The 19,555-nt window shown below is 41.8% G+C and overlaps 1 protein-coding gene across 1 annotated transcript in view; it reads left to right on the top strand.

The window, feature by feature from the left end:
- The window catches only part of KDM4B (lysine demethylase 4B), a gene marked incomplete in the record, with an annotated part of 3,340,808 nt that overhangs the window by 2,676,313 nt on the left and 644,940 nt on the right, over positions 1-19,555 (top strand). Inside the window, 1 exon segment of the mRNA XM_044054047.1 lies at positions 9,092-9,168. Coding sequence (XP_043909982.1) covers positions 9,092-9,168 — 77 coding nt within the window.

Raw genomic sequence — 19,555 nt, 5'->3', positions numbered from 1 at the left:
AGTGTCCCACCAGTTCTGAGCAGATTTGGGTGCTTCCCTTGAGACTGAGGACATATGTGAAGATGGCTTTATGATTGTCTCTAGTAGATGTGGCAGTTTGGACTCGGTTTGCTTTGGAGGATTTCACTAGTGCTGTTATTTGCTTGTTCAGGCTAAGGAGGAGAGATTGCTTCCAATTAGGCACCTGCTCCTTCAGGCTAAGGAGAGATTGCTTCCAATTAGGCACCTGCTCAGCAATGTTTTCCTTTTGTTATAGAGTTTATTTATTGCAGATGTCCACCAGATAGGTTTACTCTTCCATGAGGAGGAGGATTTCATCCTGCTTGGGTATTCCTGATTCCATGCAGCTATGTAAATGCTCATATAGTATTTCGGTGTTGGTTTGGACATATGTTCCAATTCCTGTGGAGGGGGAGAAGGGTGTAAAGCTGTTCATACCTTCCCTCAAGAGGTTGTAATCAGCTGTGGAGAAGATTTTTTGTTTGACCCTAGCTGGAGGGATCGGGGGGTGGTGACATCGAAAGGGACCGCTTTGTGGTCAGATCTTAACAGGAATGATGACACTGTATGGATGCTGCAGTGGTTACTCATGTTGGTTAATACCAAGTCCAAGATATTTTCACCTCTTGTGGGGGTGTCTACTAAGTAGTCCAAAGCATTTGTATTGATAAAATCAAGGAATCTCTTGGCTTTTGTGTTTTGGCATGAGTATTTCTTCCAGTCTGTGGTTGGATAGTTAGTCGCCCAGGATCAGGGTAAAGGGTCATGTCTTGATAGATTCGAAGAGGTCTATCTTGAGTCAAAGTTGGAGACCTATACCTAGCTATGATTTGAATAGGGGTCTTGTCAATTGATATCTGCACCTGGAGTGTTTCCTGTGCGTCATACTGTTTGATCAGCCTGGAGGTGTGTTAGCCTTTTCTGTGTTTATTTAGTGTATTATTGCATTGTTTAGCCTGTTTAACCAAAAAAAAAAATACTATCTTGTTGCTCATTTCCCACCTTTCCTAGCTAGTATAGTCCAGATCTTAGGCTTTGCTGGTTTCAGGACTTTTTCTGTGTGCAGAGGTATCCAGACCTTGCTGTGGTAGATGGAAGTCCTATTGCTTACCAGTGGGAGTGGTGAGCATTGTACTGCCTGTCTAACACTAGAGAAGTGGTTTCCAGCTTTGAAATTGTAATTTTAGCCATTTTGGGCTGATTTCTATCCCTTTCAACTTTCTGGCTTAAAAATGCATGTGTTTGCGCATTTTTTGCATCGTGCAGCACCGCGGGGCTACAGTTAAACTATTCCAGGTGCCAGAAAGTGTAATCTTCAAATTTTCCCTTAGAACTAGCTGGTTTCTCAGTAGTGGCACTGAAATCTTAACCCCTGTGACTAGCACTTGCTCTGTAAATTGCTGGAAAGCACTAGGAAGCCTTAAACTGATACAAGCAATAATGGTTAATAAGGAGAATTTAATCGTAGGTGCTAAGCTTATAATTGCAAAGTACCTTGCAAAGGTAAGGGAAAACAGCTCTTGTACTTTACAAAAAAGCACCTAAACAGGCATGTCCAAGGGTCAGCTTCTGGTGATTTCTCCTGTCCACCTGGTGAATCTGGGCATACTGCGGCAATGCAGCAACTGCCTCATGTACACAGACAACCCCCTCCTCCTACCACCCAACACTACAACCTGCAAGAGATGCACTTAAATAGCCAAACTAGAAGCAAAGCTCTCTCCAGCCAAGATTGTGCTAGACAGTAAGAGGAGAAGGTTAACACCTGCACTACACCTCAAGCAACACATAGTCCTTCAAAACCCACACCATCAACACTCACACATACCAACACTAAACCCACATATGCGGAGGCCCTTAACATTAACCAGCCCAAGCAACAAGGACCTCTGAAGCTGAAACGCAAACAAACATTTGTCACAACCAAAGTGACACATAGCTCACAACACCAGTGTGCCATCCAACAACAGCCCCAAAGGCAAGACAACATACCCAACACTTTAGTCATAGGTGACTCTGTAGTCAGGCACTTCGATGTCCCACTCACCAGGCTGAACAAGGAGAAAATTACAGTCAGCTGCCTGTCGGGTGCCAGGATCTACCACATGACGCATGCACTCAAGTCACTTCACAACAAGTACAAATACGACTCTGTCATTGTCCATGTTGGAGTGAATGACTTGAGACATACCTCCCTGGACTACATGAAAAGAGACATGGAAGAGCTCTCGGATCATGTGGCCCAGGCAGGTAGGACCCTAGCCCTGAGTAGCATCCTGCCTTCGCCCGTACCACAGTATAAGGACAAAATGATTGACTTCAGCAATTGGCTAAGCTTCTGGTGTCATTCCAAGGGGACCCAGTATCTGTCTGCCTGGGACGACATGATCGACAGACCATGATGCTTTGCCAGAGATGGTCTGCACCTGTCACCCCTGCTATTCAGGTTACTGGCTAAAGGTCTTGCCACCCTTATAGTGCCTTTTTAGGCAAGGTTCAAAAGACAAAGCTACCACTGTAACAGATACAAGCATGCAAAATCTGAAGGTAATGCTACTCAATGCTAGAAGTCTAAACCTCAAAATGTACTCTCTTGAGGCACACCAAAAAATGGAGAACATCAGTATCTGTGCAGTAAATGAGACCTGGTTCAAGGCTCCAGAGAGCACCCCTGCAATACCAGGCTACAACTCTTACCACACTTTTTGGCCACCAAACCAAGACCGAAACACTAAAGGTGGAGGAGTGTCCATATTCACCAAGGATATTCACACCTCCAGGCTAGTTGCCCAAAACAATGCATCTGAAGTTCTCCAGGTGCAACTAACACTAGGTAAGACTGCAATCTAATTGTAGCTCGCTACAGATTCCCCACCATGCCCCGAGATTCTCATTACACCTTTCTAAACATACTGGAAAATATTAAGATATAACCAAACACCCTAATACTGGATGATTTCAACTACCGTGCCATTAACTGGGAAAACTACTCTGGTACCATCACCTTTTCCCAATGGTTCTTGGAATACATAAATTCCAACACCCTGGATCAACTAATCCATTGTCCCACCAGGGGCTACAATATCCTAGACCTGGTCATAACCAACATGGGAGATAGATGCTCCACACCAGTGGTCACCCCCTCATTGGTCAGGTCTGACCATAAGAAAATCACCCTTGACATCCACATCCCACCCCCACCCCCCAGTAAGGAAACCTCTGTAAAAAACTTCTCCAAAGCCAACTTCATGCTACTTAAATCAGAAGTGACAAACTTCATGACACCCATGCAGACGGGATCTGAATGTTCAACTGCTGAATCCTACACTAAGGCACTGTACGACCACATCCACTCGTGCGTGAATCTTGCCATCCCAAATAGAATCAAGACCCTCTCCTCAAAAAAAAAAAAATAAAGGAAGCCAATCTGGTGGTCCCCTGCCATAAACAAACTATACAACAGAAGAAAGAAACTGTTGCAGAAAAGAGGAAAATCCCAGGATCCAAAATACTCCCTTATCAGCCTCAGTAAGAAGCTGAGATCCCTCATAAAATCCTCCAAAGCTAGTTACGAAAATAAAATTACCAAAGATTCCAAAGACAACCACAAGGCATTCTATAGTTATGTCAAGAATCTAAATGGCAATGCTCAGATATGCTCTGAGCTACAACAGAATGGCATTAAATATACTGATCCCAAGGATATTGCCAATATCCTGGCAGATCGATTTAGTGCCAACTTCACCCCCCTCTCACCCCCTAAAGGGCCCATCTCAGTATCAAAAGATTGCCAAATTCCGGTAATCACGGCCACACAGGTAGAATCCGCACTCTCCAAAGCTAAGAATACAGCATCCATGGGACCAGATGACATCCCGGGCTGTGTACTACATGAACTACAAAATGAACTGGCACCTCACCTAAGTGTCATGTTTAATCACAGCCTTACCTCAGGCTTCGTGCCCACTAAATGGCGCCCAGCTACAGTTATCTCACTCCACAAGGTGGGATCCACCTTGGATCCCGGGAACTACCGTCCCATCAGTCTGACGAGCCTGATCTGCAAGGGCATCGAACCGCATTATCAATCATGGAACTTATAAACAAAGACATTGGCAACCTTCAAACACTGGACCCCTCACAGTTTGGGTTTGTGAAGGGCCGATCTTGTGTCCTGAACCTGATTGACTTCTTTGAATCAGTCTCCAAAGCTATGGACGAGGGTAAGGTGGTCCACACAGCCTATCTGGACCTCGCTAAGGCCTTTGACACCATCCCCCACTCTGAAATCATAGATAAACTTACTAAGCTGGGCGTAAATCCCTACGTCACTCGATGGGTTGCCAACTGGCTTACTGACAGAACCCAGACTGTAAAAGTAGCCGACTCCAAATCCAGCTCCAGACATGTGACAAGTGGAGTACCTCAGGGTTCAGTCCTGGGACCACTCTTGTTTGGCATCTACTTCTCTGAAGTACAAACCAACACTAAGGGACTCTGGCTAACAAAGTTCACAGATGACTGCAAACTGGGAGTCATTATTGAATCCCCAAATGATGTGCATATTCTACAAAAGGGCCTTACAGAAACAGATGCTTGGTGCCAGAGCCACGGGCTCAAGCTTAATGCCAAGAAATGTATAGTTATCCCCTTTGGGAAAAAACATGTGCCCATGAATTACCACATAGGCGGTAGTACACTAAACACCGAAAGTGTGATGAGAGACTTAGGGACACAGGTTGACAGTGGTCTCACCTTCAATAACCACATCTCCACAACAGTCAGAAAATCCTACTATGTGGCACACCTCATCACGAAGGGCTTTTCATCCAGGAAAAAGAGGTCATTGTCTCACTGTACTCATCCCTCATTAGACCCATTATAGAGTACAACGCCCCGTTTGGTATGTACCTCACAAGACATCTGCAACAGCTGGAAAGGCCGCAGAAATACCTCACTAAAAGAATCACAAGCCTAAAGCAGATGCCCTATGCTGACCATCTAAAAAAAAACTCCAGCTATACTCTGTTGCATATCGTCTTCTCTGAGTTGATCTCTGCTTAACATACAAGGCAAAATCAAACCCTGAGCTGTTGGACATGCTCCACTTAAAAAAAATCCGAATCCCTCAAAGCCGCACGCTCCAGGGATCTAAACCTTGTCATCACAATGAACAAAACATGCTGGAGGGATAGGTTCCTGTCCCAGAGACTCACCATACTCTGGAATAGACTGCCCATACATGTCAAGCAGAGCGCCTCCTTGGCCCTTCAAAAAGAACCTTGACGATTAGATGGGAGATACGGAATTCACCCCGGGGATCATGTCAGTCACCCTGCTAGACAAGGGTCCAGGGAAGTAAATATTGTGGGAAGAAATATCCAGGGAATTTTTATGGCTAGGCTTTTGCTTTGTTGCCCACGGTTTGGGGTCTGAATGTATAATAGGATGAGTAACCTGGTCTAGATGGGGTGCTTTCCACAGCTTTGAACCAGGTTTCTGTGATTGCACAAATATCAGCATCTTTCAGGGTTAAGAATACTTGCAATGAGTGCAGTTTCATGTTTAGACTCCTAGCATTTAGCAGCATGACTCTTAATTTGTGTTGTGATGAAATGTTCATGTTGGTAGTTTTAACCTCATGCCATTGCCTAAAAGCACTATGGGGGAGGCGAGAGCCTTTGCCAGGAGCCTGCAGCCCAAGGGAGACAGATGCAGGTCATCTCTGGCAAAGCATTGTGGTTTGTCAGTCATGTCATCCTAAGCTGTCAGGTACTGGATCCCCTTGGAATGACACCAGAAACTAAGCCATTTGTGAAAGTCAGCCATTTTCTGTTTGTATTGAGGCATCGTTCTGGGTGACAGCAGAATGCTGGTTAAATCTAGGAACATAACTGCCTGGGACACATTCAGTGGGCTGGATCATGTCTCTCTTCATATAGTCCAGGGAGGTACGTCTCAAGTCATCCATGCCAACGTGGACTATGACAGAGTCATAATAGTATCTGTTGAGAGACTTGAGTGCATGGGTTATATGGCAGATTCTGGCACCCAACAAACAACTAACCATGACTTTCTATTTATCCAGCCTGGTGAGGAGCACATCTGGGTGTCTCACAGTGGAGTCTCTTATGACTAATATGTTGAGTTTATGTTTAGGCCTTAGTGGCTATGAGACACAGGTGTGTGGACTGTGTGTGGTGTGGTGGGCAGTGGAGTTTGCATGTGTTTTTGCCTTGGAGGTCTCTTTTGTTTGGGTATGTTTTTGTTGAGGACCTCCGCATTTGTGGGGGTGTGTTGTGTAAGTGTGGATGATGGTTGAGTTGTGGTGTTTGCGTTGACAGCCTTCTCAGTGCCAGATATACTGGCTTTTGTGGGGGAGAGAGTATTGACACTAGGTGCTTGATGTAATTGCGTTCTCACAATTTGTGTTCATAGGTGGTGGTAGTAGAGGGTTGTCTGTGTATGTGGGGCAAGTTTCTACACTGTCAGGATGCCCATTATCAACCAGACTGGCAGGAGAAAATGTAGGAAGTTGTCCATCCATATTTGTCAGAAACTGAAGGAGAGAGATCAGAGAGAGCTAAGAGGGTAGGAAGGTCTAAGAGTAGTAGTACTTAGGTGATCACGTAAATGCTACTGAGGGGAAATTTGTAGCTGGAATACCTCAAAAAGGGTTAAAAACCATGCAGCTGAAGCTCTGGATGTGTCAAACCTGTATCTAGACTATGCTACTCAATTTAAGGTTAAGAACACGGAAAAAAAAAACTCAAGCACAGATTAACCACAGCATGAAAAAATACAGTTAAACAGTAACGACATGCAATTAAACAGTAAAGAATTGTTTTTCTTATCAGCCAAGGGAAGTTCTTGTGGTGTACTGAATTAGTTTCCGTAAAGTGGCTTTATTTGTAGCAGACCATTTTCACTTATTTCATTTAAGTATTTGATACAAATAATAATGAAGGTTGCCCCATTCAGCGCTTTCAAGCAATATAATGTGTTTGGTAAATAATAATGGCAAAATTACATTTCCTTGTAAGCATGATTATACAAAATATTTTTCTTCAAACCAGTGATCTGTCATATAGAAATGTGTGTCAAGCACTTTTTTTAATCTTGTAGGGCTACTTATTATTGGGAATATTGTTTGTAACTTGTCTAACTGCCAAAGAAGGAGCAAAGTACTTTTGTGAATGTGCGCTTTTAGTGTTATAGTCGCCCTGTCCAAACCATGTAGTACAGTTGCATGTAAGTGCACAAAGTGTGACAGTGAAGCTCCACTCTAACATTCCCTTTTGAAAGTGGGGACTTTTTAATTACTATTTTTTTTCTAGAACTCAGAATTTTACTTCTAGCAGGTTACCATCAGTGTATTCTGTGGAATACACTGGTTGCTGCATTATTTTCTGTGTAGTTAAGACATAGACTTACTATATGCTGTTCATTTGGCAATCTTGTTACTTTTCTGTTTGTTGCCTTTTATACAGCTGTATTATGTTGTCTCTAAGAAGGCTAAGTAGTATTTTCTGCAGAGTTTTTATTAAATTTCACATTTGTCTAGCTCAGTTAAGGGGTCTGTCTAGAATGCTTCTTATGGTTACATACCATGCATCTCTGGTATAAATCTAGCAGCCAAAATGTTTTATTGCTAACAATGTATTGATTTAATGCAGTGGTGGTGTCACAGGGTACACCTTTACTCATTCTTCCCTTGATAGGAGCGTTTTATGTTGTAAAATCTGTGCTTTCTTTAGTCACTGGCATTGACACATTTTAGTTAATTTACCTCTTCCTTATGTGCGCTGCTTTGTGCAGTGTTTTTCTTTGTTTTAAGATAGTAGTATAGGTATCATTTTTTTCTTTTAGTAAAATACTTTCTTTTGACTAAATATGTAGGAGCATTTAAGTATAAAGATAAAACACATAAAGTAAGATTTATTTTTAGTTCCACAGTAAGACATTCTTTATTTTGTTACAGAAATGTATTTCATGCCTTATAGTCTATTGAAAGGATAGAACACATTTGTGGTTTAATACACATTCACAGTCTAATTTTTTTTGTTGTGATTATCCTTATATTTGTTTAACATCATTGCTGTATGCTTACTATCAGCACTTTTCCCTGTGGGGAATATTAGCGCAAAGAACTGAAGAGAATGTGCAATAAAGTGATTTGTAAGAAAACTTTGTAGTAACCACTGTCTGCCAGCACTTAAAACCGTTGCCGGATGTGTATTGCTTCCTTGCAGGTAATATATTACTGCTTTGACAGAACCTGGCTGTGAGAAGATATGCGGGTTAACCCAAATTGTGTGATTTCCTGTTACAGTGACCTCTCTTCAAAAGTTTACTCTTCATTAAGTATATTTAGGCACAATTGCACTTTCTTGGTCTTTTTTGTTTGTATAAATGAAAATACATACAAACCCAGGCAAAAAACAGACTTCATATGAGGTAAAAAAAAAAAGTAAAGCTGTATGTCAACGAGACTAATTGATGAGAAGGTAAGTGTTTTTCATCTTTATAGAGTTGAACTTCATCATGCAGTCGGATGAAGTCTGTGCAGATAAGTGATATGGGCGTTACCTTTTCTGTTTTATTATTAAGCCCCCCTCACAGATTATTTATAAGAAAAGCAGATTAGAAAAAAGTTTTGTCAAAAAAATTACGGTCCAAAGGGTAACCAAGACATGTAGAAATAATGTGTAGAATTGTAAAGTGTGAACATCTGTCTTTTTGTTAAGTTCTTCTTTTCAGGGAAGACTTAGAACACTTGATTCTATAAGTAACCTACTCAGTTGCATGGTATGCGAGTCAAGAATGTGGGAGAATCAAACCCTGTACTTTGCAGAATAAAGTTCCATTAGGAGCTTATAGTCTTAAATGTTTGTTCCACATTATTGCGCTGCACTGGTTGATAATTGAGCATATCAAACCCAGAGGCTTCAAACAGTCAGTGGCCCAATTCCATGATTTATGCTCTATATCTTCCTATTTTCTTGTTTTAGACAGTGCCTTTCTACCCCATTTTTCTCTCTCTCTCTGCGTTCCTTTATACTGTTGTAATGCTTTTGCTTCTTTTGCCTAGGTTGCTATGGAGTTCGACCTGATCTAGTAACGGATAATTGGACATGCTCACGGTGTACAGAGGAAGCTTGGACTGTGGTAAGAATAACTCAAACTAAAGTGTACTGCATAAAGACTAGATGAAAACAGTGAGACTGTGGTTACTTAGAAGTAAAGGGATAAGAGCTACATTGCACAGAACATCGCTAAACAGAGTGAGTTGGGATTGTTGAAGGTTAGATGTCTGGAACAAGAGCCATAGCAGTCAAATTAAGCAGTTGTGGACTTTTCTCATCATGTTACTTTTTAAAAATAGAAATAGCTGATTCCAACTTGAATTTTGAAAGAATTAACTATTAATCATTTCTATGGGACAGAATATGTGTATTTTTGTTGAGGGCAGAATGGCCTATATGGAACATAGTTTGGCATGACCTTTAATGCAGCCGGTCTGTCAAATCAGAGATGGTACTGCATAAGAAGGATAATGTATTACTTAAAATGGTAAGATAGTGAATATGGAAAACTTGAAGGATAAACTAGAAACTGCACAATAGTTGCAGTATACCCATCAGTCCCCCTTAGATTCTACAGTCATAAGTTGGAGTCCATTTCCTAACATGAACTAAATTAGTGCTTTCAATGAGGTATTGAGAACTCCTTCTGTAGTTGGTATAGCTTTAGATTGAAAGTTTGGTCACGTTCAAATTCTTCCTTAACATATTTTTACTGAGGAATGTCACTCATCATATTTAGCAGTGTAGGTAAGGGACTTGCAAGTTTGTATGTGACTGGATAGAAGAAGACCTCTAGGAAAAGGAATGTAATGTTCATTAACGATAATAATACATAGAAAGAAGAAAAACATGGAGGGTGTATGACTTCTGATGTGATAGTGTAACTGTATTTAAAAAAATTAAAAAATCACCTGAAACAGCAGAGTTCAAGAGGTAAGTCTTTTAGGAAAAGAGATACAAGAATGCAAAAATAAGAGTTTGAAAATGAAGAGGTGTATGTGTGTAGATATATATATATATATATATATATATATATATATATATATATATATATATATATATATATATATATATATATATATATATAGATATACACACACACACACACACACACACACACACACACACACACACGCACACACACACTAGTAATATGTCAGATTATTTTAAAATGATTGAGATAGATGCAAGATAGTTTTAGTGAGGTAATGGAGAATAATAACAATTGTACTTAAGCCAATGGAACAGAATTCTTTTGGTTTCCTTTTTCTTTTTTTTTTTTTTTTATTGGATACGACTGAACCAAAGTATCTTTTGTTTGTGATGTTTGAGTTTCATTGAACAATTGTTTCAAAAAAGGCTTCTGAAGCAGGTTGCTCTTGTATGACTTGTTATTGTATGTTGTTGAGATTTACAAATATCATATAATATTAGTACAGCTAGGGAACATCCATCTGGTGACAGCCCACTGCTTAACAACAGATGCCTCACATATTCACTAGTTTGTTGACAGTAGCTGAGGCTTGATTTGTATGGTTACACAGTGTGGAATCAAGAGCAACCAATTACTCTCTCCAATAGTGTATAGGTGGTGGTGTTGGTTCTTTAATGTCCGTAGATGATGTCAGATCTGCTGTTACAGTCACTCAAGTTGCAGAACTTTCCTCCATTTTTTCAGTAGTAAGTACTGCTTTAAATAACACTAATCTACCCACTGTAAGAACTTGTCACTTAGTGTTTTGCATGTCAGAACTGTGTACCTAGCTTATCTAATGCCCTGTGCAGTTCCCCAAACTGATAAAATTGTAGCAGGCTGCTTGCTACAAATGTAATGGGCCGGTTGCTGCAGTTAAATTACCACAAACTGAGAGCTTTAGCTGTGACTTCATACACAGCATCAGCATTAGTAAATTAATGGTAGTACGGCACATGTCCTTCAAGGATGCATCTGCAGTCTTTACAAATGGGTTGTCCTGTCGTCAGGCAGCCCTTCGGTCGGCCGGATTCCAAAGTCTGGGTCTGGCTTCGGCTGGTGTCGCACTTCACCCGACGTCATTGCGGCAGTTATTCGGGTATAAAGGCATCAGCCGACGCCATTTTCCTCAGCCTTTCTTGCCGCGTGGCGCCCGAAGCAGAAGCTGTTCGCAAGTGCCAGTCGGTCAGATCCAGAGATTACTACTACCGAATACTACTTCGAAGACTTCTATAAAGCTAAGTACCCCGTTGGGGACTCTTTCTTGCCTCAGCCGATGTCAGAGAAAGTTAATAACTGTTTATCTTGTGGGAAACAAATACCTCATAAAGATTTCCACTCCTATTGCATACATTGTTTAGGCCCAGACCACGACGTAGCAGCTTGTCTAGCCTGTGCTTCTTTTAACCGACGGACGCTTAGGCGTCGGTCGGAGTTTGCTGAACAGATTTTCGGCTCCGATTTTGCCTACATTATGCCGTCGGATCCTCCGACTCGCAAATTACCAAAACGCAGAAAAGGACCGACACTCGCGGTCCGCGGTTTCGGCCGAAACCACAGTTAAGCAAACCACGAGTGTCTCGGTTTCGGCCGAAACCGAGCAAGCGGTTCTTTCTTCAGCCGATAACATGCCTTCTACCGAGGCCTCTTCTAACCTGGTAGAAACGGCTTCTGAAATCCAACCTTCTGTTGTGGTTTCACAGGAGTTATCAGACACCATTCCCCTGGATGTTTCAACCCCTGCACGTGGAGCTGCTAGGCCTCCTCCAGCTATGTCTATTAAGGCCTTTGCCAGGGCTAAAGCAGCCAAAGCATCAAAACCTGTGCCTGCCAAGCCCCCTTCTCACAGGCCCAGCACCAGCTCCCACATGCTTTCTTTGGCTGAGGATCTCATCTCTTTAATTCGTGGAGCCCAGCCTCATCCTGACAGGGCCTCTCTCCCTCCTCCAGAAAAGAGGCCTAGAGCAGAGCCCCCTGAGACAGTATCCACAGATGATTCCTCTGATGACTCAGAACATACAGACCCTCCTGAGGCTTCTTATTCTCCTTACGAAGACTCTGATGCTGAGGAGTCCATCCCTTCAGCCTCTCCTCCTGAGGAATTTTCCTTTGGGGAAACCTTGCATGCTATGAGGGAACAATTTCAGTGGCAGGGCCAAGATTTCTCAGACTCTAGAAAAGGCTTAGGACCTTTCTACATTTGCCACAGCATAGGCCTTTAGCTATACCTCCAGTTCTTTCTGTTGTTGATGATGCATTTAATGATGCTTGCACTGCTCCTGATTCTTTACCTCCGGCTCCTGCTAAGCCCGATAGGTACTACAGGGTCCCGGACACTCATCACCACTTATATAAGGCTCCTTTGCAGATCCAGAGACTATCTCCCAGGGTCCTAAAGCGGTAGCCGCTACTTCTTCTAAAAACCCCCAAACCTCTGAAAGGGAATCCAGGTCCTTAGAGAGATGGGGTAAAAAAGTTTACACCTCTGCTACTTTGTCAGCTAGAGCTTTGAACTGCCAATTTCATATGATTCAATATCAAGAGTTTCTGCTTGACCAGTTGACTAAAAGCTGTCCTCTGAAGAATCTTTAGATAAAAGTATGTTCAAGAAATGCTACATAACATACAGCAGGTTAGTAACCATTCTTTAAAATGTGGCTATGATGCACTGGAGGCTTCCTTTAGATCAGCCATGACTGTCACAGTTATCAGGAGGCATGCATGGTTGAAAGAACAGGCATTACCAGACCATGTCAAATCTAAGCTTTTGGATGCACCTATGGACAAGGTCAATTTATTTGGTTCCCCTGCACAGCAGGTACTAAAAAGATGGAAGAGAAAGCAAAATCTGTGCAAACAGTGAAAGATTTCTTACAAGTTCAACCTCCAAGGTTTAGCAGGAACTGGCCCTCCAAGAATTGGTCCTTTCCGGAATCCTCTAAGGCACAAAGAGGCAGGAATAGGCGCTCTAGAGGCAGAAACCAATCCAGGGGTGCCTACAGGGGTCGCCAGTGGCAGGGTAACAACCAACGAGGCACGGATACAGCCACCACCACTACTACAACTCAATCACAGTGACTTGGCGGTGGCACCGCCTACCAGGGAACAACTAGAAGCACCCTTAGGCGGAAAGCTAACCTTATTCTCAAGAAACTGGCACTGCATTACAGGAGAAAAATGGATTTTGCAAACTATAGACCAAGGTTACAGGTTCCATTTTCATACTCTACCAGAAAAGAGAGGAATGCCAAACCTTCCACCTACTCAAAGGACAGAAGCTCTAAAGCAAATATCTCAATTATTAAGAATGAGAGCTGTGGAAAAGGTACCATCTATGGAGCAAGGAAAGGGATTTTACTCCAGACTCTTCCTGGTACCAAGAAAAGAAAACAAATGGAGGCCTATTCTAGACCTGTCCGCTTTAAACACATTCCTCATTGTTCCAAAATTCAAAATGCTGACCCTACAGCAGCTTCTTCCCATGCTGGGCAAGGAGTCTTGGCTGGTAACTCTAGATCTCAAGGAGGCATACCTGCACGTCCCCATAAGACCAATTTGCAGAAGATACCTCAGATTTCTTGCAGGATCAGAGCATTATTAATTCTCAGCATTGCCCTTTGGCTTATCTACTGCGCCCAGAGTGTTCACGAAATGCCTGGCATCAGTAATCGCTCATTGCAGACTTCAGGGGATTCAAATCTGTCCCTACCTGGATGACTGCCTGATACAAGCGGACAACAAAAACAAACTAACAGAAGACTTACAAAGGGTCATCTACCTGCTGCAAGCCCTGGGATACACAGTCAATACAAAAAAGTCAAGGCTGATTCCATCCCAAAGAATAACCTTTCTGGGTGCAGAACTGGACACAGCAAAACAAATGGCATTCCTAACTGCAGAAAAGAAAGAGCAACTTCCTCTCTACTTCTTGGCATTAACAAAGCAGAACCATCTAACTGCAAGAAAAGTGCTGCAAGCTCTAGGCTTCATGGCATCCTGCATAATACTGGTCCCTCATGCCAGGCTGCATATGAGAAAGCTACAGTGGTACCTAAAGAATTTGTGGTCCCAGCACAAGCACAGCCTAGAAACCAAAATTCCAATGATCCCATGCCTGAAACAGGAGTTCCTATGGTGGGCTCAGGCCTGCCAATCAAACACAGGATTGCCCTTCTGCAAAAGCCAACCAAGACAAACCATCACGACAGATGCCTCAGACCTCGGATGGGGGGCACACATGCTGGACAAGTGCATTCAAGGCCTATGGACTCAAGACCAGCTGCATCTGCACATAAATCTAAAAGAAATGATGGCAGTAAAACTGGCAATCCAGGCATTCAGACCTTTTCTCCAAGAAGGCCAGTTGATGATAAGGACAGACAACACCACAGTTATGTGGTACATCAACAAACAGGGAGGCACACACTCATACCCTCTATGCCGGCTGGCACTGGACCTATGGGATGTGGCTCTGAGCTACAACATTCAATTACAGGCAATTTATGTACCAGGGAAGGAAAACATTCTAGCAGACATATTAAGCAGAACTGCAACAGATGCCCACGAATGGATGCTGCACCAGGACATCTTCAAAACCATCACAAGAAAATGGGGATTACCACAAATAGACCTGTTTGCATCCCCTTTCAATCACCAGTTGAAGAAATTCTGCACAAGGACTTACCACCCACTTGCTTGGAAGGTGGACTCCCTCTCTTTCAGTTGGAAAAGCCTGACAGCATACGCATTCCCACCACTTCCTTTGATGCACAAGGTGCTTCTGAAGATCAAAGAGGAACGTCCGAAGATCATTCTGATAGCCCCTCACTGGACAAGACAACATTGGTTTCCACTGCTGAGGAGCATGTCCCGGGAACAAATATGGACACTGCCCCTAATCCCATTACTGCTAACACAGAACAACTACAACATCCTGCATCCAAACCTAAAAACTCTGCAGCTAACTGCCTGGAACATTACATAACAGCAATTAACCCAAATTTATCCCAAAGGGTTAAAGACATAATCCTGGAGGCTCGTAGACCTTCAACAAGAAAGAATTATGCAGCAAAATGGAAAAGATATCTCATCTGGAGTACTGCAAAGGGGCAAGATGTGACACTGGTGAACATAGCCAACATCCTGGAGTATTTGGCGGAGCTCTACCATACAGGCCTGTCCTACTCTTCCATCAAGATACATGCATCAGCTATTTCAGCAGAATACAGCTTGGATCCTCCTGTCTTCTCGCATCCTCTGCTCAGACAGTTTCTGAGAGGAATTAAAAATGTACAACCTCCCAGGAAACCTCCATTGCCAGCATGGGACTTGAACTTTGTGCTAGAAAAACTGACTCTTCCTCCTTTCGAACCAGCAGCAACAGCAGAATTGCAATACTTATCCTGGAAGACTGCTTTCCTGCTGGCAATAACTTCAGCAAGAAGGGTCTCTGAACTACAGGCATTAATGGCAGTGCAACCCTTCCTGATCTTCCATCAGGATAGAGTATCCATGAGAACAAATCCTACATTTATGCCTAAGGTGGTATCCAGAGTCTCTTTAAATCAGGCTATCCACCTTCCTACATTCTTCCCCAACCCACAGAACAGGGGAGAAAGGCTCTTACATACCTTGGATGTACACAGACAATTACGCTACTACCTGGACAGGACAAAAAACAATAGAAAAACTGACCAGCTTCTGGTAGCATATGCAACAGGAAAGGAAGGAAAACCAATTTCTAAACAGACAATCTCCAAATGGATAGGAAATTGCATTAGATTTTGTTACTCCTACCATGGAAAGAAAACTCCAGAGAACATCAGGCCTCACTCCACAAGGGCTACAGCCACTACCACAGCTTTCTTACGAGGAGTGGCTACCAAGGACATTATAGAGGCTGCTACTTGGACCTCCGTGCATACATTTGCCAAGCATTACAACTTACCTCTATACTCTAGATCCCGTGCTGGTTTTGCCACTGCTGTTTTGCAAGGGATCCTAACTACACCATAATCTCTTCTCATTACCTCCTCCCCTAGTTTAGCTATGGTATTCTACCCATTTGTAAAGACTGCAGATGCATCCTTGAAGGACATAGTACAGTTTTGTACCTAAGAAGCAACAGCTCACGGCCAGAGCAAACACCAGAACCTGGATACAAATGATGTTCAACCAAAATCCTTTATTTACACCTTCGTTATCCACAGAAAACGGACAGCTCACAAATAAACACCCCAATGCAGTCAAGCGTTTATTTGTGGGCTCTCCCAGGCTTTCTGTGGATAACGAAGGTGTAAATAAAGGATTTTGGTTGAACATCATTTGTATCCAGGTTCTGGTGTTTGCTCTGGCCGTGAGCTGTTGCTTCTTGGTTGTATTCGCTCCTCTGTTTTGGTTTACAGTTTTGTACCTACCATAAATGTAGATGTCCGAGAGGAATGCATCTGCAGTCAGGATTACCCACCCTCCTTCCCCTCTGAGGTACTCCTAGGGTATTTGCCAATCTTCAGCTAGCTTGGGGGGATCTATTATGGTGTATTTGTTTGTATATATGTACATACATGCTTATTTTGTGTGTTTGCTCTCTACTATTTGGAAACTTTGTCATTTATCCAAATTTAGCCATCCAAGAGGGCACCTGGCATCTGGGGCAAGAAACACTGAGGAAAATGGCGTCGGCTGATGCCTTTATACCCGAATAACTGCCGCGATGACGTCGGGTGAAGTGCGACACCAGCCGAAGCCAGACCCAGACTTTGGAATCCGGCCGACCGAAGGGCTGCCTGACGACAGGACAACCCATTTGTAAAGACTGCAGATGCATTCCTCTCGGACATCTACATTTATGGTAGGTACAAAACTGTACTTTCCGTGTCCTGCCCCTGCCCCCAGCAACTTGAGAAGCCAGAAGAAAAGTCTTTACAGTGAAGACAAAAGATAGATCTTGTACTCCGAAATTGTAGCAGGCAGCTTGCTAAAGTTAAACTACTACACAATGATTCAGGCGTGAAATGCAGTATAAGCATTTATACACAAATGCTGGTAATGCACACCTGTACCATCAGTACCTGCTGATCATGTCTCCTGACATTTAAAACCTGGAGCATTTGCCTCTTTCTTCCCACCTACTTATGGTTCTGTTGTATGCTTATGCCTTTTTTTCTTAATATAACTAGGTTATGACTAAAAAATGGATCCTCCCTCTCTTCAAAGTAAGTAGCATTTTCATCTGTTGACCATCAACCCATATGATGCTATGTTATAAATTGCTGCTTGACAGGAAGTTTAAAACCTTGGCTGGGTTGGTAACAGATGTTATTCTTGTACCACTATAAGGTTTAGATCTCCTCAACTAATTCCATTCATCTCTAGTGGACCGGGTGGTAAAGAAGCTTTCCTACTTCCCTGGAGTCTGTTCTCAAAGGGAGAAATGAAGAGCAAATACGTAAGGATTCTCGGTCCTTCTTACAACATATGAATAGCATAGAATACAACAAGGAAGACATATTGGTCGCTATTGATGTATGTGACTTATATACAGTCATTCCGCAGGATATAGGAGTTGAATGGACTAATGAGATGTTACATACAAATGACATACCTCAGGATAAAGCCAATTTATTAGTAGAGATGCTTGAATTAGTTTTGAACAACTATGTTGTGTTTAATGGTAACTACTATTTGCAAAATAGAGGCATCGCAATTTGATCACCATCTGGGGGAGCATATGCGAATATCATCATGGCATATTGGGAAAGGAAATATGTGTTTAATACTGCGTTCCATAAGTATTGTAAAGCTTATTTCAGATTCCAGGACGATATAAGTATAATTTGGAAAGGGCCTAGAAGCAACAACCTTTTTGAAATTCACATGGAAAGTTAGGCTTGATTTCATGGAATACTTAAATGTTAAACTCGTAAAAGCCAACACAGAGGAAAGATATATAGTGCAGATATACAGGAAGGAAACTTATTTGAATAGTTTATTGCACTATAACAGTTCCCATCCAGCACACCAAAAATTATCTGTGATAAAAGGGCAGATAGTTAGAGCTGCCCGGATGATAACAAAAGAACAAGACTTCATTGAAGAATGCACCAGTCTACAGTCTGTGTTTTGTGCTAGGGCATACCCAGGTGAATTCATTGATGAAATCATAGAAGTTGTCAGAATCAAGAGACATAGGTCATTTTAAACCCATTTTACATACGGAAAACATTTTAAGTGAAATGAGGACACATGATATAGAAGAAACAATAATAGATAATAGAGAATTCTGATTCTGGTAATGTACTACTGAAGAAAGCCTTGTGCTGAAACTGGTCTAGTTTCAGTTTCTAATAAAGATATATACTTCATATCCTCCTGGGTGCTGGCTATTTTTCTTTGGATAATTCTGATTCACACAGAATACAAGATGTAGTTGAGAGAAACAATAATAAGTTCTCAGAAGCACTGATTGTAACATATAGTGAAGACTTCAGACTACTTAAATGGATTTTTGAAAAAAACTGGGGCATATTAAATGAAGAAGAAGAGTTTAGAAACATATTAGGTGTAAAGCCATGCATTGTTAACAGGAGAGGGAAAAATTTAAAAGAATGAATCCAGTATAAAGAGAATTATAGTGAAAGTGTCCTGCATGGCATGAGGAGGTGTGGTGCATGTAAATGGTGCCACAAAATAGAAATTAATAATGAATTTATTATAAGGAAAAAAAAATAAATGACAAAAGGAAAATACAGTTGTGAATCTAAAGCAGTGGTATATTTAAGTAAGTGCAAATTGTTTAGCTTTTTACATAGGAAAGACTGAGAGAAAACCCTCCCAGTGTGTATATGAGCATGAATATGCCATTAGAAAAATTAATTTATCTAATGCCTTGGCAAAGCATGTAAAAGACCATCCAGGGCACCAATTTAGCTACATCATTATTGACAGTGTAGTAATAGATGATAAAAAAGCATGGGGCTTGTTATTAGAATTGAGAGAGCTTGAATGGCAAGTAAGGTTACAAGCAGACAGCTGGCCAGGAATCAATGAACGGAGTTCTATAACTCCAATCTTGAAGCTTAATGCGTTAAAAAGAAGTAAGATAAAATAAATGTGTTTCACAAAGGAAATAAATAGATAATTTGTAATGAATTTAGAGTTGAATAAAGTTTTATATGCATGAATGGGGCAGCATTGTTGTGTTTTTTTAAAACTGAATATTGCTTTAAATGAAATGTTACTTGATTAAGAGGAAATTATGTCACTATAAGGAAATGTATTTAAAATGATGTCTGAAGAAGTTTAATATTCATTTAAACGAAAGCGCTAACATTTTAATACAGTTTTATTTTGAATAAAGCTTGCGATCATTTTATACTTCTAAGTGGTGGTTCGTCTTTGTGGATTTAGCTGACAGGTTGCCTGCTTTTTTGTTTATGTAAGTTTATCAATGCAGTTTGTGGTTTTTATTCAGTTTGTCATGGAAAGTAGCAACAGG

This window comes from Protopterus annectens, chromosome 13.part0 (genome assembly GCF_019279795.1).
Source record: "Protopterus annectens isolate FY-2018-M chromosome 13.part0, PAN1.0, whole genome shotgun sequence".
NCBI classification, from domain to species: Eukaryota; Metazoa; Chordata; order Ceratodontiformes; family Protopteridae; genus Protopterus; species Protopterus annectens.
This window is presented reverse-complemented; position numbering and strand designations above follow the sequence as displayed.